General features: G+C 37.7%; 1 protein-coding gene across 4 annotated transcripts; it reads right to left on the reverse strand.

Annotated features, from left to right (window-relative positions):
- Positions 1–282: 282 nt before the first annotated feature.
- On the reverse strand, positions 283–27,762 carry CLGN (calmegin). Of its 4 annotated transcripts, none has more exons than XM_016154089.2 (17): positions 27,652–27,762; positions 25,848–25,911; positions 25,018–25,129; positions 23,368–23,520; positions 21,076–21,149; positions 20,388–20,446; positions 18,992–19,133; positions 15,523–15,604; positions 13,868–14,060; positions 10,701–10,890; positions 7,515–7,628; positions 7,240–7,390; positions 6,107–6,322; positions 5,220–5,345; positions 4,851–5,010; positions 3,756–3,856; positions 283–2,045 (listed from the first exon to the last, which is right to left on the reverse strand). In XM_016154089.2, the coding sequence occupies exons 4-17, from the start codon at positions 23,509–23,511 to the stop codon at positions 1,965–1,967; spliced, it is 1,833 nt and encodes a 610-aa protein (XP_016009575.2). In that variant the 5' UTR covers positions 23,512–23,520; positions 25,018–25,129; positions 25,848–25,911; positions 27,652–27,762; the 3' UTR covers positions 283–1,964. The 4 variants fall into 4 exon arrangements, with proteins under 4 accessions (XP_016009575.2, XP_016009574.2, XP_016009576.2 ...); XM_016154088.2 differs by having other exon boundaries at positions 27,504–27,755; XM_016154090.2 differs by lacking the exon at positions 25,848–25,911 and having other exon boundaries at positions 27,652–27,761.
- Between the last annotated feature and the right edge of the window lie 4 nt (positions 27,763–27,766).

Raw genomic sequence — 27,766 nt, forward strand, 5'->3', positions numbered from 1 at the left:
TTAGAAAGACAAAATTGTAGTCATTTTAAACCACAAAGTCAGATTAGGGTGGTAAAGGAAAAAAGCCATCTTGTTATTAAGGAAGATTATGTTTTGTCTACCGCATGGATCTAGTAAACACATTTCTATGAGTTTAAGTTTTGGTTACACCTGTCAGCCATGGTACATCTAAGAGGGCACGTCCACAGGAAGTAGCAGTAAGCTGGCAAAATTGGCTGCTCAATTTACCACTGCAAGACCTTGGGAGTTTAACTAAACATTAAAGGTAAATCGAATCTGCTATTGAGAAGTAAAAAAAGCTTTAATAAACCTTTAGGGAAAAAAAAAAAATGTTCACATACAAGATACCTGTCAGGCAAGAAGGTTTCCATAAAATTACAGGATTTATCTCCTGAAGTTGTATACTTTCGGAAACATTTTCATGTAGAATCATTCAATGTCTAGTTCATCTGGACATTCCAAATACAAAGCAAGAAAGGGAGTCCTTGCAAGATGGGTTAAGTTCCGTTAGTATTAAAGAAATACAAAGTATGGTCAACGATGTGTTAAGATTGCCTCCGCCAATTTATGTAAGTTCAGAACACAGCAATGGAATGAAGAACTTGTTCATTTGCAGTTCACTCTCTTGGAGTGAACAGTATTACCCGCTGTTAGGCTTCCATTAGTAAAAGGGGAAGTTAGAGACTCATTTTCCTTAGACATCAGCTCTAAATGTACTATTGGGAAGGGGGTTGTATGGGAATGTAGTTGGTGCTTGCCCAGAGATGGGGTGTAAATGTCCAGGAAGGAATCCAAAATATAGCACAACCAATTTAAAATTCTCTAGATAGTATTTTCAAGTAGTTTTGTGATCTCAAAGATTTAGATCACCTTCCAAAGGGTCTAACCTGTTACCCAAACAGAAAAACTTCTTAAAATATTTTAAATGGAACAATACAGCTCCATTATAATGTCATCCTCTGGCTTTTGGTAATTACTGTACTTTAAAAAGAGGAGCAATAGTGAGAGTTGCTATCTACCTCAGGTGGCTTTGAAGCTAGCTGGGAGAACAGACTTAGATTTGACTTCATCAGAAAGCAATTTAAAGTAAAATACAGAAATACAAAACACAACGCTTGATATCTATTAGCCATTAGAATCTCTCAATGATCAGAAAAAATAATGTAAAGCACCCCAACAATACTTATTAAAGAGGGTATAAATTAAAGAAGAAGAAAATCTATTTTCAAGAGCAATGTACACATAAGCAATATGAGCAGTGTAAACCATTCTGGCATAAAAGCAAAAGCCTGAAAAAAATCTGTTGTTTTGATAAGCCTGCCATCTTGGTATTCGAATGAAAAATGTGCTGCACTATTAACCAGTGATTCTGTGGATGACTTCAGACATTTCTGTTGACTGTCAGCAGAGCAACTCTTTAAAGGGATCTATAATTTAAGTGAATGGACCATAACTGTGTTTTGACACAAACTAGGCAAAAATAGGGGTCACATACACCACTTTCAGTTGTTGGCAGAAGTACACGACCACACGGAAACTTCATTGCAGCTGGCTCTGTGCAGAACACACGTTCCTTTTCACCGCAGAGCTGCCGACCGTCCTGTGCGAGAGCTGTTTTCGGGGAAGTCGCAATAACCCATCTTTCCAACAAGCCGGGAAGCCGCTGCATGTCCTTTTGCTCTGTGTAACCCAAAACTTTCTCCAAACTATTAAAACTGTGTAACTTCTAATGATACAAACCTCTTAAATCTGGTATGTAAGTGCCATTTTTCTTTTATTCTAAATTCAAAGACCAGGTAATTTCAAAGTTTTTTTTTTTCCTGAAAAGACTAAAATAGATATCTGAAAGAATAACATTGGTGGATATTAGAAGCGGGATGTGCGGGCTGGTTCCGGTCAGCTCTGGCACACTGATTTTAGAATGCCAGGTTTCGCTCTTCAGGAATTAAGAGTCTGAACATGGTTCACTCCTTCCGGACTCTTCTTTTACGCACGGACTTCACGGGCCCGTCTCCAGATCCTGTGCTCTCGTCTGCCTCCTTCATCTAGAAGAAAGAGTTATGCAAAGGTCTGTTTTCATGTGATCTATAACTTAGTGGATAGTAGTAATACATCTTATTTTCTGAAATATATGTTCTAACGATCAGATGCTATCTTATGTATATTCCTTTGCTTCATGCAGCTGATCAAAAATATGTATATAAATTAATGTTTTAATTTCTTCATCTTTTGGCATGATTACATTTTTAGAATAACTGCTTACCAAATAGGCATCTGACAAGGAATACTGCTAACAACTCAATTCGCGATTTTATTTTATGATTTAGAACCTAATCTCAACGTCACAACTAAAGGTCATATGATATCTCCAATGCGAGATATTAAGCACTAACTATTCATCATGCTATTTCTGTAAGTAATGAAATGTTGTATTGGTTTTATAGAAGTTTTTTTCAGAAAATTTCTGGCATATCAAATTATGGTTTGGGTTTTTTCTTTCCTTTAATTCTTACCCTTCTAGAATAAGCATTTACACACAAATTCAACTTGTATAACAATATTAAATAATGAAAGTATTACATGGGATTATACAAAAGTTATAATTATTCTCAAGGTTACACACTATACAAAAATTGGCTTACGTTAGCTCACTGACAAACAGATGAGAATAAAACACTATAAGGCAAAATTAAGATATTTTTAAAGGTACACAATATTTTGTGAAGCAAAACATAACTAGAATATATATTCAAATGAATGTTTGCAAGTATTAGTTAGGGAATGACTGTTTAAAACTCTGTTCTGAAAGAAATGATCCTCACCCAGCTCCCTCTAAATATGGATATTCATACTAGATAATGATCCCCCAAGCCTCTTTAAAACCTCGCAAGGCAGTTAAGACCACTAACCAGGTAAATGTACTGATAAGCTTTAGAAAAACAATAAAACAAGTTGATTAGAGAGACTTCAAATAGACAAAACAGAGAGTTTATTTCATCACATGCAAGAGGCCAGGCAAAACTGGACCATTACCCTGTCTGACACTAAGGAATGACAGTGGTGACCCTGTGGGGTAACGAGAGGCATCTCTGCAAGGACCAGAGAAGTGGAGGACACAGGCTTTGGACATGTGCCGGATAAACAAACAGCTCTCGTTCTGAATTACACCCTGGATGGTTTCTGATTCCAAAATGACTGACTGAAAAAAGGCATTGTGGAAAGTTCTATTATTAGCAGGATGTAAAAAGGGGTAAGATCTATCAAGTTAATGAAAAACTAGTTTATTAAAGAGAAAAACACTGTATCATGCAGATAGTACTGATCGACTCAAGGAATGAAATATTTCAACATGTGGGACGTAAATTATTGAGATAATATGTTTTCACAATGGCTATAAAGAAAATTGTCTTGTAATAAACAGAATTATCTTATAAATATTCAAATGGTCTGTTTATTATACCTTTCAACAGAATATTTTAGCAATAGTCAATTTTTTATAGATGAGGCTTTCTTTATATTTTGTAAACCACAGGCTTACTTTATACTGTTGCATTAGGCCTTAAGATAATATAAATTACATTTTCTTGCCTTCTTCATGGATACATTTTAAAACAATATGGAGGCTCTTATGAAAGCCGAGAGAAATATGGTAAAAATCCTTCACGAACCAGATTGCTGCTTTTATTGAAATATTTTCTTTATGGCTAATGATCACACATAGAAACGAGCTTATTTTCTGTTAAAGAGTTGCTTACCTCATCCTCTGATCCAGACTTATTCGATTTATTACCTTCTTCTTGTCCTTCTATGACTTCGACTTCTTCTTCGCTCTTTTCCTCAGGTTCACCTTCTTCTTCTGCAACAGATTTTATTACAGGCAAAGACTTGATGAATTAGAATTTTGCTACTGAAAAGTGTTAAATACAATAAGGAGAGTTTATTTAAATTCCAATACCTAAAAGCTATTTCTTCCATTAGAAATTGTAAAAAATTACAAAGACTCATTATTTTACCACATTTTATATATAAATCGTATTTGAGGAAAGGGACAGTTTTAAAGAATTCTTAAGCAGTCCGTATGTAATATGAATACCAAAGAATATATAGGTATGTGTATATATGTAAATATGTATGTGTGGGTTTTTTTTTTTTTGAGATCATGGTTTTTAAGTCAACTGTTTCATCAACTATTAAGTTAAAAATAGTGCTTAAGATATAGTTGAAGTTGTAAAATGCTTCATCTGTAACTTGGTTTGAGACACCTGGCGAGTGCCAATCATTCCATTTCTACCTAGATGTGCCTAAGGTCCCAATGGAGAGCCACCCGAACGCTCAGTTCTTTACTTCTAACATCTTTAGGAGCTTATTAGAGGGTGGGAAGGGTTCATTTGACTCGGCAATCCTTTCAGGGGCTTATTTACTTGATACGGTAAACAACGGCCCTTGGAAGGCTCGGTGCTGATGTGGCCGCTGCGGTCACCTGCCTCGCGCCTACTACTCTTGTACAGAGCCCACGGTCTACGCCATCCGTCTCATCTGCCTAGTCGGGGGCAAGAAAAGTCCTTGCAAAAAGCCACGGTGTATGGGAGTCTTAGTTGCTAGATTCTTCAGCAACTGAACAATATTTAAATCTCTTTCTTCCTAGAAGACAAAAACTGTGGACAGCGTGATCGCTGTTCAGGGGGACTACACCCAGACAGGGACGATTATTCTGCTTTGCACGTCATGCATTTTGGGGATTCAGATGGCATAAATCCAACTAGGAGTACAACGCTAGTGTTTACCAGACAAGCCGCTGCTTTTATGAGCTTTGCCCCGGGTCCGCACTAAAATCACTACCATTGACTTACCTTTTTCAGGAATTTCACCATCACTCTGCTGTTTTTCCTCTTCCAAGTCTACTGGTTTCTCGAGGGCTGCTTTCTCGTCCTTCACTTCCTGCTCCAGTGCTCCCTTCGTTTGTGGTTTACATACGTCAGTTTTTTTATACTCTGCCTCTTCGTATTTTTTCTGTGGTAGTTTAACATAAGCTATTTTTACTAAGAGCAAAGCACTATTTAAAAAAATGTTTGCAATAACCGACATCATGCACAGTGAACTATCAGTAAAAAATTATACAAAAGTTAGTTTATTACTTTTAAGAACTGCTTGCTCAGTTCGTAGAACTCTTAAACATGAAGAGATTATTTTTTAAGTCGATGGCAATTCCTTTTCTTTACCTTCACTTTTCTCGGCCAACAAAACGAAGTAATCAGTGCGACTGGAAGCACGGCCGTCACCAGGTAAACGAGCCAAAGCCAGGGGCGCTCTTCCGCCGTCACCATTAACTGCTTAATTATGCCAGGCTGGGAAGGGACAAGCATTAAAATGCAGTTCAGACTTTACAACCCTTCATTAGGAAATATAGCCTACCAAGGGGAAAAAACGCCTATTTTACCTAGGCATTTTACATTAAAGAATGACGACCTTGTTAAGCTAAAAGATATTTAATTCTCCGACATCATACTTTGGAAAGTCTAAACTTTTTGATTATTCGCATGCATCGCTGTGGGAGGCTCTGCAGTAGAAAATATGTTACTGTATAGGTGGAAACCGCTAACCTACCAGCAAGAATAATGACAATTTTCTTTTTTGGTAAATTTCATGATAGACTTTACGAATGTATTACCTGCTTCATTTAGAAGTATACAACTGTCTGACAACTCACTCTGTACCTGTAAGGGATTTATTAATAAAATCCACCTGAGGATTACCGTCACCACGTAGGCCTTGAATTAACAAGGTGACAAAGACTTGTAGATGAAGACTACAAATATAAATATTAATTAGTCTCATTTCTATAAATGGCAAATGGGCGTTAAATTATATTAAAGCTATCAAAATTTAAGGAATGAAATAAGGACTTACATATACATCTATAGTTCATTACATAGTTTATAATGAGGTTGTATCATAATGTGGCAAAGCCAAATATGTCTACATAAATGTGAGAGCATTTCTTTGGCATCCTGTAACCATGGCACATGGATTCACCTTTAAAAGGGAGGAGCTCTGCGCAACTACAGCCAGGACCAAGTCCCAGGACTGCACCTGGCCGGCACCGTACCTCATTAGCATTCGCCACCGTTATTTTCACTCCCCAACCGTCTGCGGCCCAGCGATCTGCTACTTCCTTTTCCGAACAGATAATAAAATTATCGAAGTAGATGTCAGAGGTCATAGACCAAAGCTCTAAACCAAGAGCACGGAACGAGGTCAGAAGAAATGGGTGATCATCTTCAAAGTAATCTGGATTAGGAATTTTTCGAGGACTCCAGATTCCCTGGAAGAAAAATAATTTGAAGGCGTTTTCAAATAAAGTAAGTTTATTATAAATGCTACTCAAGAAGTAATTACTTTGGAATGAAATCAGCTATACTAAATGAAGAAAAGAGAAAACTTTAACGGATATTAATTCATTAGTAATTCACTGGAAATGTTTCTTCTTAGTCTCTCCATGATGTTCCTATGAATAATACTGACTTTAAACTACAAAAAAAGGCAAAGTGAAAATCCAACACACATAGAAACTGAAGTAATTAAACTTCACAAGTTAGTGATACTATTTTAGACAAGTTTTTTACACTTAGCACAGTTATGTAAGGCAAGATATCATTAAAATTGCCGAAATCAGATCACTGTATGGCAATAATGGAGCCACCTCTTCTAACATGCACCATGACAGGCAGGGTTAGTGAATCTTGGTTGAACCCAAGAACAACTATTCAACACAAAATTCCATTGGATCTGAAATGATTAAATTCAAATCAAATAAAATCAACAACATGACCCACTGACTCACTCTGCCATCATATACATATACATATATGTATACGCGTACATACACACATTAATCACTGAAATGAACAATGTGAAACCTCTTGATGAGAACTCATTTCTTATATTTAATTCCAAAATAGAATCTTATTCCAAAGTGATCACCAATTGATTATTATGCGAAAATATAGCATGAAGTCACTGATCTCCAGTTCTTAAAATTGTTTCCAGAAAATTAAAGAATTATTTATTTTTTAAATACAAATTAGTTGGAATCTAATCTCTGACTTCTCAAGACAGCTTAGACACACTATTATAAATCAATTGTACAAAGTTAACATCACATTATCGGTAACTAGACATATAACGGAAAGAGTGTAACACTGTTGACGCTACAGAGAGATGGGAACGAGGTGTTGTTACCTGGTAGTTGGGGTTATCTATCATTGGGGGTCTCCACACTCCCTTGTACTTCGGGTTATCTATCATGGGAGGCCTCCACTCGCCACACCCGATCCGACACGCTGGGTTAGAAATGCGAGGGGCCTCCCACTCTCCATCCATGTCTTCGTTCCTTCGAGGGTTAGAACAGAGCAAATATGATAAGCTCAGGTCTCTCCTGTCAGTCATACACACTGGTGACAAAAAAGCGAGTAAGAAACATATGAAATTGGCATCTGAAGATGAAGGATGTTTACCAGTCATCAGGTTTTTCGGCACTAGGATCTGGAATGAATTTCGGTTCGTCATCAAGCCAGCCATCAGGTTTAACAACATTTACATCTTCTATTTGGGCAGGTTCACTTTCATCCCTATAAACAGAGTATTTTACGTTAATTATTAATTATTCAGAAAGTTTAAAAATGCATGTTACAAAATTCAGGAGGCACCAAAAGGTATTTCCTACCCTTCTCTTTTCGTCTACTACCTGCCCAGCTCTCACCCATCTAAATCTCCTGCTAACTTGCCAGTGTTTTGTAAATAGTCCCTGTTGTGCAATATATGTACATTCACATATGTGTATGTTCTTTTTACACAAATGAGAGCATTCTATACACAGTATGTTAATGTTGCTTTCGTCACTTCGTCAACAAACTGTCATTCATCAACAAATACATAGCACATGTTGACTATGTGTCGAGACTGTTCAAGAATCCCTGTTTTACGTGCATATATATCTGCTTCATTCTTCTTAACAGTTGCATAGTTTTCTATTTCGTGGATATATCATAATTTATTTAACCTACTCTTGAGGGACAATTAGTGTTTCCAAAACTTACTATTACAAATAATGCTAGAATGAATATCTTGCAATATATTATAAATTAATAAAGTTAGCCCTGTCAGCTCTATGAATTTAAAATATTTTTCCAATTTCTCATGTATTTTTTATTATAGTTTATGGTAGTTTTTTTTTTGCCATATACATATCATTTATTTTTATATATTAAAATTTGTTAATATTTTCTTTTATATTTTAATTTTATGTCATATTTGGAAAGGTCTTCCCTACTCCAATATTTTTAAATAAGCTCCCTATATTTAATTTTAGTCATTTTGTTTTCATTTAAAAAATAATAGTAAATTCTAAAGTACATAAACATATCATAGTATGTACAGAACTACTAAATGCCCATCAACAGACAATTGGATAAAGAAGTTATGGTTCATATATACAATGGAATATTACTCAGCCATTAAAAAAATGAAATCCTACCATTTGCAATGACCTGGATGGGCCTAGAGGTCATTATGCTGAGTGAAATAAGTCAGACAGAGAAAGATAAATACCATATGATTTCACTTATATGTGGAATCTAAAGAAAAAAAGAACAAACTAATCGAAAACAGACTCACAAATACAGTGGACAATTTGGTGACAGACAGAGGGGAGGTGAGGCTGGGTTGCTGAAAGAATGGGGTGAAGGGTTAAAGAAGAACAAATGAGCAGTTGATAGATGGTCACGGGGATGGGGGGCACGGCACAGGGAATGTAGTTAGCATCAATATGATGGCCAGGTGGAAAATCAGAGAAGGAGCAATTAGGGGGATCATTTTATAAACTATATAAATGTCTAACCAATGTACTGTATACCTGAAACTAATTAAAATAAATACATTTTAAAAAATGCACATTCGAGTCTATCCTATAAAAGAAAAAGTAAATATATGTAAAGCACGAGGAATGGAAGGGACGCAGTGTTGACTTGGGCATGAAGTGGTATACCGTTATTTGAAAGTAGACGGAAATAAGGTAAAGAAGCATATTGTAAACCCTAGCGTAGTCACCAAAACAAACCAGAGCAAAAGCTAATAAGCCAACAGAGAAGGAAAAAAAGATGATTAAAATAAAATAACTCAATCAAAAAGAAGTCAGGAAAATTTTTTTTTATAAAATACCACAGAATGTATGGAACAAAGAGAAAACAATAGTGAGATGGTGTGTTCACATCCAACCATATCAGCAATTATAACGATCTCAAAAAGTATTCTGCTAAGTGAAAGAAGCGAGAAACAAAAAAAAAAAAGCTGTATACTGTGTGATTCCCTTTTATGTGACTTCTAAAAAAGACAAAACTATAAGGGACAGAAATCGGATCAGTGGCACCTGAGTTTTTGAGTGGGAGGAGGGAGCTGATTACAAAAGGACCTCTCGGGATGATGTAACTATTCTATGTCATGGTTATATCACTGGATACGTTCATCAAAACTATGAACTATATATCTAAAATAAATGAATTTAACTGATGAAATTACGCTTCACTATAACTGACTGAAAAAAATGTAACTAAAATCCAGCAAATATACAAAGGAAAATATTTGTTGACCGAGTGGATTATAAGTTTAGTGCAACATACTAAAGAAATAAAGGAGAGAAAACCTATATAATTATCTCAACAGATGCACAAAAAGCATTTTACAAAATCCAACACCAATCATGAAAAAAAAAAAAAAACTCTTAGTAAACTAAAAGTAAAACTTTTTAAATTTGGACTTAAGTCTTCATCCCACTCAGCTAGCCGCTCCCAGATGCCTCACTCGAAGAAAATGGGTGACTTAATGTTTTTGTCTTCAGCTGCTGTATTTTTAGGTAATTTGTTACACATCCATAGATTACTATTATGGTGCATTCAAAACAAAAAGACAGATAATCTACTTAGCAAAACCATAATTGTTAACCAATGAGCAGAAAAATAAAAGTTCTTAGGAATAAAGGTGACAAGATCTTTATGGAGAAATGAATTACAAAAGGTGTGTGAAGGACAAAGAATACTTTGGTAAATGGACAGACACACAGGTATCTCTCACCATTGGAACTCAAGCTACAGAAACTCAGGAAGTGAATACAGTTCTTTTAGGAAAAATATTCATAATCCTGTAGAATAAAAATGATACCAATACTCAGGTAGCAAAAAAGTTATGTTTAAGCAAAATGGTGTGAGTGAATCCTAGACAGTTTTATAAGATCTTGAGGATATTTCTATTTTAAGTCCAAGTAATCGTTAACAGAAAAGACTATATATACATATACAAGACGAGTATATAAAATATGCACACACAACATGAGAAAGATCACACTAGGAATTACAATTAAAGTGCTGGTGTTTTAGAGTCGTGGAATTTTCCACCCGCAGCACTGAAAGCATAAAAAAAAATAATACACTGAAAAAGGCAACAAAATTAAAATATTAAATTAAATTGAAATTTTAAGATAATTAAAAGGCAGAGAAGTGTAAAATCCATTTTAGAAAAGTATTTCACCCCAAATACTCAAAATTAGTTTTGATGTTCAGAAGAATATGTTTCTTTAGTTGTAAACTTCGCTGTGTATTACGTGTCGTCGACCGCGCCACACGCGGCCTCCCTGCCGACGCCTCGCTCACCAGTCCTCTGGTTTGACGGCAGCAGGATCCGGGATCTTTGCTCGTTCGTCCCACTCGTCGGGCTTCTCGTCGCTGGGGTCCTCGATGTCTTTGGGAGGATTGATAGGAGGAAGCACGTCTTCCAGCAGGCTTCCTTTGTTTACGACTATTTGGTCAATTAATACTTCGAATGTGTCATCTGGATTCATCACTAAAGACCAATTTAAATATATTACACGTATCATGTCGATAAACATTTAAAAATAGTCTTTAAGAAAACCACCCTAAAACTTCATTGATAAAATTTTCTCTCAACCAGAAATAGAGGGATTCTCAAGTATTAAATTAAAATATGCTGAAATCGCAAGATTTAATGCTGTCTAAAATCAAAGATAAAATTTTGTTTTAATTAAAAATAATAATAAAATGCTCCATTATTTCTCAAATAGCTCTGTTTAGGACTTACACAACCAGTCAGCTTCACACTTTTATAGTTACAGAATATAACACAATCTTCTTCAGGATTTTAAAGTAATTTTTCAAAATGATCTCAGACTTAGAAAGTATACTACAGAGAACTTAATTTTTCCCTGAACCCCTTGAAAAGAAGTTACTGACCACGTATACCTCATCCCAGAATGTTTTCATGTATATTTCCTACAAACAGGGACATTCTCCTACAATGCATCACCCCAGCCTAGGCACTCAAATCAGGAAATTAACTTCCATGTCACTATCATTTTCTAGACATCCTTCAAGTTCACTGGCATTTCAAATTTAATGACTCATACACTCTGTGAGACATCTTCAGGACAGTTGAAAATTATTCAGGCTTACACTTATCTAAAATGCTAGCTCTCTAAAAGTCTCCATGGCAAAAATGTCATAAAGGACTCTCTCATCCTTAGTAATGACAAGATAAAAGCTCTCTTGTCCTCCTGTACACACGGGGGGTGGTCACTCAGTAAACTGTTATCTTTGGAAAGAATGACAGGTTTAAATAGCTGCCTAACATTTGTTTTCAATAAGCTAAAGAAGTAGGAGCCACTGACGAAAGTCAGGGTCACCCTGACGCATCGAGTTCAGTGGGCTCTCACTCCCTGAAGAAACGACAATCTCCAGAGCTTTCAGTCACGACAAAGCCGAATTACATCAAAATCAAATACTGCAATTCATGTACAAGCTCGAATAATGCGAACACTCAATATTTACTCCCTTTTCTTTTTTCTCCACTATTTCTTTTTCTATTAATAGCTGAGATTATAACATTATATTACAACAAAGGAAGAGAGTCAAGCTTGAAGCAGAACTAAGACCTTAAATGCAAAATGTACTAAGTCCTTCCTAATTAAAAAAAAGGTGCTTCTCAAGAAAAATTTTAGATGTTTTCTGAATAAATTTTGCAACTGAAATTGAATTTTTAAAGTTACAGTTAAAACAAAAAGCACATGACAATTGGGCATATGTGAAAAAGCATCTTTGTCCAAAATCTCAGGACAAAAAAAAAATGTCCACTTAGAAAACTGCATTAAATATTTTAAATGAATCTACAGTAAAAGGCAATGAAGATACACTGTAAGGTTCTTATAATTATAAAATTAATGTTATAAAAATATAATATAGAAAGTTTTAAAAAGAAAAAGTCAGTCGATAATCTTAGCATGACAAAGTTTTTATGTATAGGAGTAAGAAAAAGCAAATGTTTAAGAGTCAGACTTAACTTTAGTTCCAGTCCTACCCCGAGCAGGTCAGTCATCCTAAGTCAAGGCCAGAGAGAGAAACTGCTCACCTCACGTGACGGTTCTAAACAAAGTAGCCAGCGCACAGCATGGTGCCTAGCAGATGGTTAATGACAATTAGCTCTTTTTTTTCTGTGTGCTTGCCTAATTTGCCTAGTGGCCATCACGATGTGCCTCCACTTTGAATCTTGTTTTCCTTCCCCATTTTAATATTATAAGCGTTTCTTTGGCATTGCTAAACATTGCAGTTATCATTTTTTAGAGAAAACCCCTACTGTAACATTTGGGGCGCTTCCAATTTACAGGGTATTTTCACACGCAGGTCATTTTCTTTGGATAAATCACTGACAGTGGAACTGTGGTTTCAAAAGACATAAACCTCTCCTGGCCTTTAACAGATACTACACCAAACTGCTTCTGACTAGGTTTACACAAAGTCTGATTAAATTCATTTTTTCTGCGTTAGTTACAATCTCTCATTATTTCTACAACTTACTTTATGTTCTCCAAAACATCCAGTACAATTTTCCAATTTCATATAAGGTCTTTGATGTCAACGGTGACATTAAAAATGAAACTGGTCATTGCCTTGGCAGACCGGGTGAGTATCTCTGCAACTAGTTTTTGGGAAGAAAGCTTGGGTGGAGTTGTCCTGGTAGGTTCTGACCTGCTGTGATTTTATGTCATCGTGGGAAGACCACGCTCCACAACCACACGTACTTGGGAAGAGAAACAACCTCGCATTGAGGTTCCCCCCTCGACGTCTATGCAAACCCCTACCTACATAAAGGATGTGTATTAATATGTGGTTTGCTCAATAGTTTCCCTTTCAAGGTTTAACTACAGGACACAAGCATCACAAGGTAGGACTTATGATAACCGATAACCACAACTGCCTACGGAATCAAGTCTAAGCTCGCTAACGTCCTAGTGCCTAAAACATCCTACCTTCTACATTCTATCTACACTTCAAAACTATTTCAAATACAACCTCCTTCTCTAGGGTTTCTCAGAGTCTTTGAGCAGAAAATATTGCTTTTCAAATTTTTTTTTTCTTAGGCAAGGCAACCCTTGGTTGATCTCACAGATTACAAGGACCTTGTCAGCTTAAAATCCTTTATTTATTTATTTTGTTCACCTACAGCACTTGGTCTTCCTTGGTGGTCTCCCATCCAAGTACTAACCAGGCCCGACCCTGCTTAGCTTCCGAAATCAGACAAGATCAGGGTGTAGATGCACTTTTCAAATCTTAACTGTAGCTGCTCTGTACCTCTCAAACAGCACATTACTTTCTACCTGAGCTAGAATTATGTCCATCCTATTTTCCTAAAAAGATAAGCTCCTTAAGGGTAGGATCCATGTTTGCTTCTCCCAAAGCACCTGCCATGAAAATATAAGTAGTCAGCAAATATTTTTGAAAGAATGAATGAATGAATGAAAAAGATATACCAAGGGTATAAAGATGAGTCTTCCTGTCTGTAAAGAACTTTTTAAGGTCTACATCTGGAGGTTTGGCGTGTTTCTCTTCAAAAACTCCAGTTTTGGGATGTTTATGTCTGAAGATAAAATGTAGTTTATAATCTTCTCCACATTTATCTGGTCCGAACATAATGGTATAGGATGTTTTATCATAAAAGTTTTCCTTCAAAGAGAGATGAGTGCTAGGATTAGTCCAGAATTAGAGTATTTAATGAATTTCTCTGTCCTACCCAATTGGGTAGAGTTTACAAAAATGTATTAAATGCTAATTCACCAAAGAGTTATTTGATACAGTTGACAATAAAGGATGGGAGAAAAACCACAAATTTTATTTCAAAATAATGTTTTTTAAAAAGCGGACACAACTTCCTACCTGAAGATGTAAGAGGGAAACTGAAACCACCCTAGCAACATCATAATAAGCTTTAATTACTTTACGTACATCTTCGTTAATATTTTATTAAGAAAATTAAGCATAGAGAAAAGCATACTTATGCCCTGAAGACTACAGTGAACATCTATCACTATGATTCGGGAATACACTAGAAAATGACCCTCCCGAGGGCAGAGTGAAGAGAGATTTCAGACACAAAAGACTGTTTCTACCTCTGTTTTACTACTAGTAATTTTTCTCTTTTTGGCACGGTCTACTGGTTAAGAGCATGGGATCCGGAGTCAGATACCAGGATTCCGATCCTATCACTGCCACTTAAACTCGCTGATTGCGATGTGGCCTGAGCAAATTTTTAACCTCTCTGTAGTTCTGTTTCATCGGCTCTGATGCACAGAGATAATAGTACCTACCTTAGAAGGTTTCTCTGAGGATTAACTGAGTTAATCAGATAAAGCACTCAGAAAAATACTTGGCATTTTATTATTGTCGTTATACCTTCAGGTCATCATCACCTTGTAATACCTAAAACAGGAGCTTCCACAAGTACTGCTAACGGCCTCGCCTTTACTGAGGCTAACGGTGGCCCGTGAACCCTGTAATCTGTGCTTCACGGGCCTCGCGTAGCCGTGTGTTCTGACAAGCATCTCACTGGCATCTCTTTATGTCACTTCTGCTGCATGCGGAAACCGCGACACAGCCTCCTGCAGGGGAATGCTGCAAGCAATGTCCCCAGCCTTCAGATGGTCCTAACACACCCTGCTTCGTTGTAAAAACATTTTCAGTTATTTTTTGTGGGCTGCCAACTCCTGAACTGGCCGGGCCTACCTTTCTCGGCCCAAGAACCAAAAAAGTTTGGTTCCTGGACCATTTCATTTAACTGCTTTGCTGTGTTCTTTTATTTCTCCGAACAAACTTATGATTCTTATTTTGTAAAGAAAATAGCTCTAAGCTGATCTTTCAATGACATTTATAAGCACCGTGTTATTTTTTATTTATAAACATGACAAACTTTTTTATGTTGCTTCAGATTCTAAAACTGAATGCCACCAAGTAACAAGGCTACACACGAAACTTGAAGGCACACTGTAAAAGCCACATAAACTCACGCTGGATAGAAAGTTTTCAAAGTCATCTTCAATTTCAGTTTGAAAATAAAAATTTGTTTTATCAATTACTCCTTAAAATACTTATTAACTTTAATAAGGTTTTCTTAAACATTAAAATATCATACCAGATTCAAATCATCAGTGTCTGCTAGGAGTTTAATGTATGCACCTCCACAATCAATACCATCTTGAAAATTTACTTCATATCTAAATGAAGGGAAAAAGAATCATACTGCTGATAAATAAAAATTACCAATTGCTCTTCAAAATCTAACGTATTACTCTCAATTCATTTATAAACGTAAATGTGTCACATTGCCAGAGAGCCCATATGAAGCATGTCCACAACCCACAGGAAGCAAGCAGAAATGCTTTTTCTATGCATGACTTTAAAATATTAAAAGTAGAATGATTGTTGTCAACTATAAAAAGCCAAATAATTTTTGAAATAGTTTTTCCATCAAGACTGTTGAATTAATACAATACTTTGACTAAAATTACAATAGAAGACTTCAAATCCAGATATGGTACACAGGAGGCATGTGTCTTTATAGACTGAAAAACAAAGCCCACAAGGACCATAGCGACAGCGACAAGCCTCTAACGAACTGCTAATGATCGCAGACGTCAGCTTCACTACTCATTTGCCTTTTAGGTCAATTACACCCACCATGTCAAATAAACTGCACGTTTCATACTTCCTGCGAAGAGGTTTCATAATCTCAGTCAAGAACCTGGAGTATTTCAGACCTTACTGGCCCGGACATACAGGAAATAGTGTCACAGCTAAAAGAGTGAACTGTCACGAGAGTCTCTGTGTGAATTAACAACACTGAGTAATTCTCAGCAAAAAAAAAAAAAAAATTTTTTTAAGGACATAGTCTTCTTTAGGCAATGAGATATAGGTTTGCTGCACAGTATTTAGAAGAGATTTTTGGTAAACTGATGAATTATGCATGACAAAGACCAATGAAAAAAAGACTATCAGTGAAAAACAGTGAAAACCAAAAAGGTTATGATTTGGTTTAATGGAGTAAAATAAAAAATGAAAACTAGAGAAGCAACAGGAACTAGTGATACTTTTAATGAAGAATTATTGTTTGAAATGTTTCTGAAGAAACTGTAGTGACAAGTAAAAAAAGAAAGCATATAAAACTTTGACAGTTTGCACCCAATTGGTGTGTATATATTTTGTATGAAAAAAAAAACAAACAGGAAATAGAGTAAAATTTTAAATGATTATCTCTGGGTTGCCAGGGTATGATGCTCCACCCACCCATCCACCCACTATTTTCCACTCTGCTTTATTGTCAAGATCTCTATGATCGGGGTGACAAGCAAGGACTTGGGAGTCAGAACGACCTGAGATTTATTCTTGACTCAGCCACTTACTCTAGTGACGCTGAGGGTAGAGCCAAGTTATCCAGGCTCTACGTCTCCATCTGCCCACGCCTACACCCCGAAAGGCTGTCATGATGGTTAAGGGATGCCACGCACAGCGATGGGCACATAATGCTCAAAAATGTGAGCTTCTCTCACAGCCAGAAGGGGTTTTATTATTTTTCTTTCATTTTTTAAGTAAAGGACAGCTTATTTTCCTTAAAGCCTTATCAATATTTTCATCTTAGGTAGTAGCCGACGAAGAAATTCAAGTCTTTGAAGACTATAAAGTAAAATAAATGGTGTGCAATGTGACTTAAAGGCACGTATTCACTGTTTTAGGTACAATAAAATAAAAACATATATAGCTTTATTATGGATGATCTAAGGACAAAAGGTTCTCGGAAAAGCTAAGAAAAAGAACAATTTGTAAATTGTCTCTGTAAACATATTTTGTTGTCCTAGTGTGTCTAGACTCAATCACTATGTCTATTTCTTATACTGAAAACTTTGAGTTTTCAAATCATTAACTTGTGCCTAATATAAATAATTCACAGTGGGTCAGAGATCAGTGACGTGTACATCACATACCTTGACTGCTGCTAATCATTAGTCACAGAAAAATGACAATGTACGCAGAGTACACGTTAACCCCATTTTCTTTAGAGTGTCATTTCCGAAACTGTTCCATGAAACAGTAATTGTTAGGGGGAAAAAATCTGTGGTCAAATATGTTTGAGAAACACAGTATTAAAGTTAAAAACCAATTTTTATGCATAGAGCTTCTTGAAGTCTTTAATGGGCAAATATGCTTCCTTATCTCTAAGGTTAGGATATTCTTAGTTTGTAAAACTTGCATGACCACATAATGCCATTGACATGCACACGATTTGGAAAAAGCAGCTTTAGAGAAATGTTATGTCATAAATCCACAGTATTTATCCCATTTCACGTCATCGATACTGAGAGAAGACAAACTTTCAAGCTGCTTCTCTGAACTCTTTTCAAACACGGAAGGAAGCTCCCCCCCTTGGGCCTCCTTTTCTTTCTTCAGGATAATAATGTCGCAACTGCTTCAATAATTATTTAGACTTTGCTTCTAATTTTGCAAGCTGTCTTTTGCTTACTTGCCTAGCAATGCACGTTCATTTAAGTTTCCGCAGAATAAGATTACTTTCAAACTTTCAAGAGAAAACAAAAACCAAACCCTGAATAATGATAATATCAAGCTCAAATATTAGTCCCAGTAAGTACTTACTACTATATTTTGTTTAAATAGTTGTAGACTTTAAAATTAATATTTTAAGTTTATTGGAATGACAATGCAACTAAACCAAAGCACGGCAACTGCAAAATTAAGCGAATTATACCAAATGCCATAGTTTCAAATTTTTCTAAACTGCAAAAAGACATTTTACTTATACCACACAGGAACATGTTCAACATGGTAATGAAAAACTGAAGGAGTTCTAGAGTGATATCGTTTATATCTAATGATATTTCCTTATGCTGTAATTAGCTTTGGACAGCCAAATCTTCTGATGTAAGGTAGAAAGTAACATCGATTCATTCATTGCCTTTCCTTTGTTTTTATATAAATTTGACTGGTTTTGTAATTGTATCTATATAAATATATTTTGGTTTTATACCAGTATAGATGAAAAAAACCTGAGAAATGTATACCTTTGTGGCAGTAAACATAAAAGCAAGCACCATTCTAACAAAACCAGCTTACGGGGCAGGGAAAGGTTATCTGCGAACACGTGCGCCCTTTATCAAAAGGGTCCATGCTCGATAAAGACACGGATCTATATAAGCGTTTCCTTTTTAAAATAAATTTTCTGCCTTTGAATCTTATCACTGGTTTAACAGCAATATTTATGGTTCCATTATGAATATATTGAGGTTACTATCTTAACAGCAAGCAATTTTAGGAAAAGAGTTAAAATGAAAGTGGTGATGTTAGGAGGCGTATAGTTTAGGGTGGCAAAACTGTATTTTTACAACATGTATTATTTTGAAATTAACCTGCTTTCCCCTCCAAACCTCGGAGTGTTTGTATGTACGCCTATGTTGTATGTGTAAGTAAGTGAAACTGACAAGGTAAATCTGGATTTTTAGGCCCGTTTTATATACAGTATGGCTAAATCCAGAAGCCAAATTATATAAAACTAATGTACAGTTCAGAAAACATTCAGAAACAATAAAACTTACTGAACGATCAAAGGTTTATCAGCAAAAATGAAAGGTTTTGCCAGCACAGCAGATATAGCATGATGCTTCGCTCTGGATTTCAACACCAGTCCCCTGTCACCGTGGACTTGGTTTTCTTTCAATTCTTCTATTTCCCATCTTCCTAAAATACAAAACAGAACAAATTAAACTGACACCAAAATGCTGACTGCAGAATTATCAACAGCGGTGACCAATAAGATCTTCCCGTGAAGGCTGATGCGGGAAAAATAAAATTTCAAATCAAGAAATAATACCTGCAACGGTATGCATGCTCGCTCTTTTTTCTCTTAGCAGAGAAGGGTCTCATCTTCCTAGCTAAAACTGTGGGAAATAATACATAACAAACACTACTGTATTTGACTAAAGCACTTCTAAAGCTGGCTTACTCTGGATTTCTCTGAAAGACTTTTTAATCAACGGAATTACAAAACATGCTTTGCCTCATAGGGTCTATCAACACTTTACTTTTAAAATGAGATATTTTTAAATTACATGACACGAAGAGTGTCCTTAATAGAAAATGCAGTTTGCCTCAGTCTTATTTATTTTAAAATACATGGTAATCATCAGCTACTTTTCTTTGCAAAAGTTATTGTGGAGATTTAAATTTTATTTCAAAAACTGTATGCCCATTGAACACAACGGGCAGTTGCCCTTCCCAGGCTAAGCCAATCAGCTCTCAGAACTTTCAACCAAGAAGGTGACTGACTGCCTGTCGGGGTCTGAGTGTGAGGTCCCATCTTTCTGGGTATGAGGTCTTCTGAGAGAGAAAATTCCCACTAGCGGTCACCTTGAGAAGAGGCTGATCTTGCTTTAGGATATAACAATTGAGGAGGCTGGTTTTAGACCAGAAGGAAGAAGAAATTCTTTTGTCATACTCCAGGAGGTCCTGTTCGGGAAGAAAACCCTTGCATATGGGACATTTCTTCCTATAGGTAAGCCTGAATGTAACCCTGTCAGAGACCCAGTGATAAAGGGTGTGAGGCCTGAACACAAATCTTGCAGCTCTCGTAAATTCTCCTGTTTTGTACTTGCTAGGGGAATTTTGCTGTAAATTATAACTTGATCTAGGTGAGCCCACGCTTGAGATGAAGCAGTGAGGATACCCGTAGCCTGGGAAATATTGCTTCGGGAAATGCAATGAGTAACTGCAGTGGAGTGAAAATTCAACTGATCAGAGTTAGAAAACTGGATGGTGGCCGAAGTCTGGCTTACTGGGGATTTCCAGGGATACTGGAAAGGAGATTGTGAGGCGGGATGGGCCTCAGGCTCTATGTGTGTGCATACATATATCAATGTATTACAAATGTAATCTCAAAAGCTGGTGAACTTTGGTTCATACTGGTTATGTTGAATATTTAAATAAATATTTTACCATCGTATATAGAAATCTCCTCGTCTGTATCATCTTTCTTTGCTTTTGATAAGACCCACCTATAAAGGTAAAAGCAAATGTATGTCGTTAAAAATAAGACCAGCAATTTATAGATACGATGGATATCAGAAACACACACACACACACAATTACCCAACAGTCATTTCTCATTCAAAAATAAATAAATACTAAATAAGGATGCCTATACATAATACTGCAAGGCTAGAGTTAAATCAAATGTGGAATCTGCAATTTACCAGCTGTATGACACACTGAGCCTGCTTCCTCACCTATGAAATGAGATAAAGACAGTACTCACCTGCCTACTTAGAACTGTGTGTGGCATATAATAATCATAATTTTTATTGTTTTACCGTTACTTAGAATGGAACAATAACTTGAATTTGTGATGTGAAATGAGATTATTAATACCTGTCCTAAGGGATGAAGAACTGTTACAAATTTTCACTTTCTATTCATAATTAATTTTCTTTACATAAATGAATGACTACTCAAATCAATCATCTCTATCGATAACAAAAAATGTGTGAAGGCACTGGTTTACACTGTTAAAGCACTTCTCCTTTTTTTACAGTTCCACAGGAGAGGCCATTTTCATAAGCAACAACCAATAACTTCAAAAAAGCTAATCAAATCAAGGAAAATATTCTCTTGAATGAATACTCACCCAGCCAACCTTCCACTATCAAAAGTTTCGGTAAAATATACTTCTCCTACAGGTTGAGGTGTCTTGTATTTGACCTAGAAAATAATGTTTAAAAGTCCGAAGTTACTCATCCTTACAAATATTTTAATTAAGTAACCTCACTGTTTAAAAACTGAGTATGTCACGAACGTGTGGGTAATATAAAGTAACATGGTCTCTGGCCTCAAAACTTTATGTCCTAGTGGTGGTGAGACCCAAGAATGTAAGAAGTAAGATGATGGAAAAACACGTGCAAACAGAGCACGCACTGATTCTTTCCAACACGGAGGAATGGGGAGGGTTAGAGACGGCCTCACGATACAGCTGACACGGCCTTAAAAGGGTTCGAACAGGTGACGACATTCGGGGATAAAAATCATAAGCAGCAAAAGAAATAGCATGATCAAAAATATATAAAAGGAGAAACTGGGGAAGCATGTAGGCTAATTTAAAATGAACTCTTAAATGTCTCTGTTATGTGACTAGAGGATGATAATATCGTTTTGAGAGATTAGGAATCCAGAGAAGAAAAACGTCCAGGAAAGAAAGCACCGCAAAGCAGTTATTAGCAGAGGATTGTGTCAAGCGCCATGTCAGTGATGAGGGTGATGAGGGTGCTGGTGGTGCTGGTGGTGATACGGTGGCCCTTTTACTCCTCTTCCCCCCTCTTTGAGGGAAGCACCCGTTTTACGTATGAGGACACCCTGGGACAGAGGCCAAGTAACTTGCCCGCTGTGTCACAGTTAGATAACTACAGGACTCAAAGCTACGAGCCCAGGCTGCCCAGCTCCAAAGCTTACATACTTAACCACTATGCTACATGAAAAGTACTAAGAAAATAAAAGATTAAAGATCATTTATTGACAAATTATCAAAAAATAATTTGAATTGATAATTGATTAAATTTTGCTTAAGGTAACAGATCTGGGTCCTTTCGGAATCAGCCTTTGTGATTTTATTTGCATAATTGATTATGAGATTTCTTCTCTCAGCCTTTAGAGAAATGATGCAGAAGTACTTTTTCGATTTTTACTATCCCTACTTTGCCCAGATAGTACATTTCCTGCCTGTTAAAGGGAGGAAAAATTAGTAATTAAACAAAATCTCACTAGATTCTGTTATCGAAATTGTCCATCTTCCATGAAGTTTACTGAATTGCAACTTCACTGTTCTGTTTTTGGGGACCGGCGGAATGGAAAGTGGGCAGTGGTTATGACGAGGGGCTCCGTCTTCTGGCAGACCACCGTTTACATCACCAGCAGCCTGCCCTTTCCTCGAACTTTACTTGTTCCTTCCCATATCTAGATTACTCATTCTATAAAATTAGAGGGGTGAAAAATCAAAACTGGTCTTTCCCACGTCTTATCATCTTTTCAAATCATCACCAAGTAAAGAGTGGTGGGTGTCTGCCAATTCGTTTGAAGTATTAACCTGCAAAGACCCTTGTCAGTAGCTGTATCTAACTCGGTCATTAGCATTTTGATTACTCAACTTTCCGTGGTTCATAGAACTAGGTTTTAAAAGAATGTGCTGTGGAGCTTAATATTTAACAGGAGAATGAATATTCACCTTAAACAGCTGAACACTTGGATTTGCAAAGAAACTCCGAAAGGAAGTGAGGCAAAGAAGTCTAAAACAACAATATGTTATTTTCTTGGCCCTTTAGGCAGTCGCTGCTACAATTGATGCTTTCTCACCATCAAAAATATTTCTGAAAAAAAGTTCTGACTGTCCTAATATTAGATATGAATTTTCTTCAATGTGAAAGCTCTCATGGATTGTCAAGATGCACATCTTAACAACACAGAGAAACACAGCGGGTTTTACTAACCGATGTCATGGTCACTTCCCTTTCTAATTCAGCTCCTACTTAGCATTTTCTTTCCTTGGAGAAATAAAGAAAAGCTACTTATTTTACTTTTGAGAGAACTTCAAATTATATTACCTTTTCTTTTCTCTGAGGAGAGCTGGCAGTGTCAGAAATAAGACTGAAAACCTCTCTCTAAGCTGGAAGTACTTAGTCCTTTTTAACCAGTGATAAACTATTTCGATAGCGAAAACCTTCCCCATATTTATTTGGTAATAAAACATGCTAAGTGCCATGCACACATTTCTGTAGTCTACAGGCATTCTAAAACACAGAGCAACAAATAATTGGGAAATGCTTTTCTATTTATTTATAAAATGAAGACTATCAGGACTAAAATAAATCTTAAGAGATTAGTCATGGCTATGTGGCATGTCAATGAACAATTGACACCTCAATATGCTCACCTCTGAGGAGAGTTCAACTTCGTTAATATCAATCTCTTCTGAATTGTCGCTGAAGTCTTCCGTCTCAAAGCCGTCATCCATAAATTCTGCATTAGCTGAGATGAACAGAAGACCCAAACACAGCCCGAAGCCTTGGAAATGCATATCGATTATCTGCGAATTAAAAGTTATCAATGAAAACAAAACAAAATTGTGAAAAATATGTGTAAGCTTACTTAAAAAGAAACAATCTCTCCTTAATACCTCTTTTACTCCATGATGGCTTTTAAAACAAATCATTAAGAAAATTACGTAAACTATTATTTGAACAAGTGAAAATACAAACTTGAAATCTCACAGAGCACAGGTTCTAGAGCTACAGGCCTGCCTTTGAAGACAGACAGCAATGGCACAAAACCAAAAGGTACAGGGAATAGTGAGAACCAAATAGTCTGTGAACCTCATTACAGGAAAGAAAAAAGGACAATTCCTAAACTCTTGCTTAAATTCCTTTTATTACAATGTGGCTTAAGTGCATACAAACATGTGATGAAGGGGAAGCCTGAAGGGTAACAGTGCTGTTTTGAGTACTGTGATTCAAGCATATTAATTCCAATCTTTACGGAACTGTGGCAGAGGTACTGGTATCCCATCACGTATAAGGAAAGTCAAGCTTAGGGAAACATGTAACTTACCCAAGTACACAGAATGCTATCAAAAAGAAGAGGCAATACTCAAAGTTAGGTCTTGCTTCAAGCTCACCATTCCTTTCATGAAGAGTCTAATGTTAGGTTTATTAATTTAGTCTTGACTACATGGCATTAGAGTTCTAGGCTTATAAAATATAATACGAGATTAACTATTTTATTATGTTCCATGCTTTGGACATATATTCCAATTTCTGTTTTATATTTAAGATCCACATTTTTCAAATATATATTTAAATTATATTTTATGTACATATATTTAGTTAAATGGGCTTTAAAATCTTCCCAGCAAACATTTTTAAAGCAGCCTGAGGCTATATAAAAATATAAGAACAACTTCATAATAATACTTTACCTTTTTATGACACTTTAAAATTTTATAGTTTTCACACAAATTTCAGGATATTTAAGAAGATACTTGTATTTCTTATTAACAGTCTCAAGGATAAACAGTAAGGCTTGCTATCTGAAGTATAATTATCATATGCTAAATAATATGTTTTTGGGTATTTCCTTTCCTTAACAAAAGCTTCTAGAAAGAAGCATAAATACTCCTAACTTCCTATGGTAGACGGAATAATGACCCCTACAAAGATGTCCGCACCCCAAGCCTTGGGTCCTGTGACTGTCAGCTCATGCAGCAAAAGGGGCTTTGTGGATGGAATTAAGGTTGCAAATTAGCTGACCCTGAAATAGGGAGAGTAGCCTGGATTATCCAGGCAGGCCCACTATAACCACATGGGCCCTTAAAAGTGGAACAGGAAGTCAATGAGAGATGGGCAGAAGAGATCTGAAGAGCAAGAGGGACTCCAGCCACCATGAGGACCTTGCAGATGGAGTCAGGGGGCCACGAGCCAAGGGACGTGGACGGTCTCTAGAAGCTGCAAACAGCCCTTAGCTGGCAGTCAACAAGGAACCAGACACTTCAGTCTGCAACCACAAGAAACTCGATTCTGCCACCAACCTGATGGAGCAAGGAAGTAGAGTCTCCCCAGAGCTTCTAGGAGGGAATGATGTCCTGCCGACACCTTGATGTTAGCTCACTGACTCCTGTGTCAGACTTTTGACCTATAGAACTGTGAGAAAATAAATTTGTGTTGCTTTAGGCTAATAAGTATGTGATAATTTAATATGGCAGCAATGAAAAACCACTACCTTTATTATTCCTTACTTTAGCTTCTCTGAAACTGTCCCTATCCACCAAACCTCAGTCAGTAAGTACAATAGCGTTTTCCAGCCCCACGGCCTACTGCACCGCCTGACCTTGCCGACTGCCGCCTCCTACAGAGCCCCTTCTCCCTTGGTTTCTATGGTACCATTATTCCTGATTCTTCATCGTCTTCCTTTTCTCTGCCTCCCTCATGGGCACTTTCTCTATTCTTCTGCAAATACTGCTGTTCCTTAGGGCTCTGTCCCCAGCCTCCCTTCTTATATTACACAGACTCTTAGCTTCTATCTATAAAAGCTGGCTAAGGACTCCCAAATCTCATTCACTGCTCAGAGGTCACTCACTCTTTAGTTTCTCATCACTATCCATCTTCAAGGATGTCCCGAAGCCTCCATTAACTAGAGCTTGAGTCTTTTCTCCCAAGCCTGCTTCTCTATCTCATTCCTCTCTCCCATTAACTATACCTCCAGTCAACCGTTATCTTAAGACTACCCTTTCTCACAGAGTGCCTGTGTCATTGGTAACTAAACAGGTTTGGATATTTCTTAAATGTCTCTATCCCCATGCCACAGCCTTAATTTAGGAACCCATCTTTTCTGAATAGGATTACTAAACTCCCACTTTACCTCTTCAGCTCCAGTCTTGCCAATCTCCAAATCTATCCTCCACCTTCTCTCTAGCATGAGTTTTCTAAAAAATACAAAACTTATTTTACTACTGTTTATAAAAATGGTCAATAGTTCTCTGTAGTTCTCAGCATAAATTCTCCCCCTTTAAGACTCCTTTCTTTCACTCTCTTCAGTACTCACCTATCAAACACTTTTAGTCTTTTCTACATACTATTTCTTATAACCAAGATGCCTTTCTGCTACTCAGTTTTAATAGCTGACTGGGGACTCACTCAACACTGGTATACTTCAGAAACAGTGTTTGAAGTTTTATTTGTCCTACAGTTTCAGGAGCTCAACTACAGAATGATATAGAGAAAATATACTGAACCTGACACCATGGTAACGAGCTTCTAGTTCTATTTTTAAAAAGCCAGGAGTTAAAACTGTTCTGGGCCTGTTTTATCATTTGTCAAATGAAAAGGTTAAACTAGATGATCTAAAGGTCCATTAAAGTGGACAATTCTAGCTTTCTATTTAAGAGCACTAAAACTTATTAGGTATTGAAAATAAACAGTAAAGCTAACTTCCAGCACTGTTCAATTTCTACAGATTCATCAATATACATTGTTCACACAAGTAATTAACTTTTTCAACTAACTAAAGAATGCAGAATACCTTGTTCTAAAGATTCAGGGATGAGATCTAAATGCGACTGGACCATTGAACCCATTAGATGTGAAAGCAAAACTGTAAACCTGAAGAGGTCAAACTTACAGTCACCAAAAAAAGGGTTACCCACAGTGACTAAATGACCTATAGCGATGTAAAAATTTTAAAGCAACCAAAATTTTAAGATTAGATGACGATTTTGATGACCTTTACGCATCAAAAAGTTTCTACATAAATTAACTCTCTTCTGAGGCTTCTCCCCACAGCCATTCGAGTTGCCTTCTCTCCCCGTTCCGAGCTTTGCTGCCCTTTGCTTTTAAATCCCGAACAAATGCCTCCTCCTTGCTGCTTGGGGAGATGTTATAAATAAAACCAGCTGAAGCGTCTGATTGATCATAAACAGGTTTCAGGTGATAATGAGTCTCTAGCAATTAGGGCTTCGGAGGATTTAACCCAACCCTCTGGCTCGGTCCCCAGCGGCGCACGCCGGGCTCCAAGCAGCACATCTAGGGAGCGGCCAGGAGTCACAGGTCACCATCGCTGGGAGGACAGGGTCCCTCCGCCTTTACAGACACGGGGACTGAGCGAACTGGGCCTGTTTGGGGTCCGTTCGCGATTCTGTGAGAAGTCGCTACCGAGATGAGCAGCGTCGCGACGCAGTCCCAGCCCCCTCTGCACCCCCCGGGGGCGCGCAGGGGGCGCGAGCGCGGAACGGGGCTGAAATGGCAACCGCTGGACTAACGGACTCGGCTGCCCCACGGGCCCCGCCAGCCCCCGGGACAGCCCGGGACAGCCCGGGACAGCCCGGGCTGCTGGCCTCCCCGCGCCCGCCGCAGCCGCAGCGCAGCAGGTGGACACGGCAGTTCCGCGGGACCCAACGGACCCGCGGCGGCATCGACTCCCGCCACCGGGGCTGGCCTTCCCGCCCCCGAGGCCGGGACTGCTCGCCCGAGAAGCCTCCCGTCGCACCCCCATCCCCGGACTCAACATCCGCGCTCTCACCTGTGCCCAACCTGTTCCGCCTGGCGAGTCGCCAAAGAGAGGGGTGCGGCCGAGCAACGCCCGCCTCGGGGGAAGGGGCACCGACCCCGATTCCTCGCCCCAGGCCCGGCGGAAAGAGCAGCGGGAAAGTGGCCTACGCTCCACGCACCTGTCTTGGGGGCCCGTTTTCCGCAGTGGCAGCTCAGATGTCCGAGTCGCTGCCACTTGGTCCCGGCGTCGCCCCAGACCAATGCCGCCCGCGGCCGCCCGGCAGCTACTGCTAA

This window comes from Rousettus aegyptiacus, unplaced genomic scaffold (assembly GCF_014176215.1).
Source record: "Rousettus aegyptiacus isolate mRouAeg1 unplaced genomic scaffold, mRouAeg1.p scaffold_m13_p_16, whole genome shotgun sequence".
Taxonomy (NCBI): domain Eukaryota; kingdom Metazoa; phylum Chordata; class Mammalia; order Chiroptera; family Pteropodidae; genus Rousettus; species Rousettus aegyptiacus.

Coding starts and splice junctions, on each gene's coding strand:
- CLGN (XM_016154089.2), bottom strand. CDS start 23,511: ATGCATTTCCAAGGCTTCGGGCTGTGTTTGGGTCTTCTGTTCATCTCA. Junction 14,061..15,522: donor ACACTGATGATTTGAATCTG/GTATGATATTTT, acceptor CTCTCTTTGAAG/GAAAACTTTTATGATAAAAC. Junction 10,891..13,867: donor GACTCATCTTTATACCCTTG/GTATATCTTTTT, acceptor ATTGGTCTTTAG/TGATGAATCCAGATGACACA.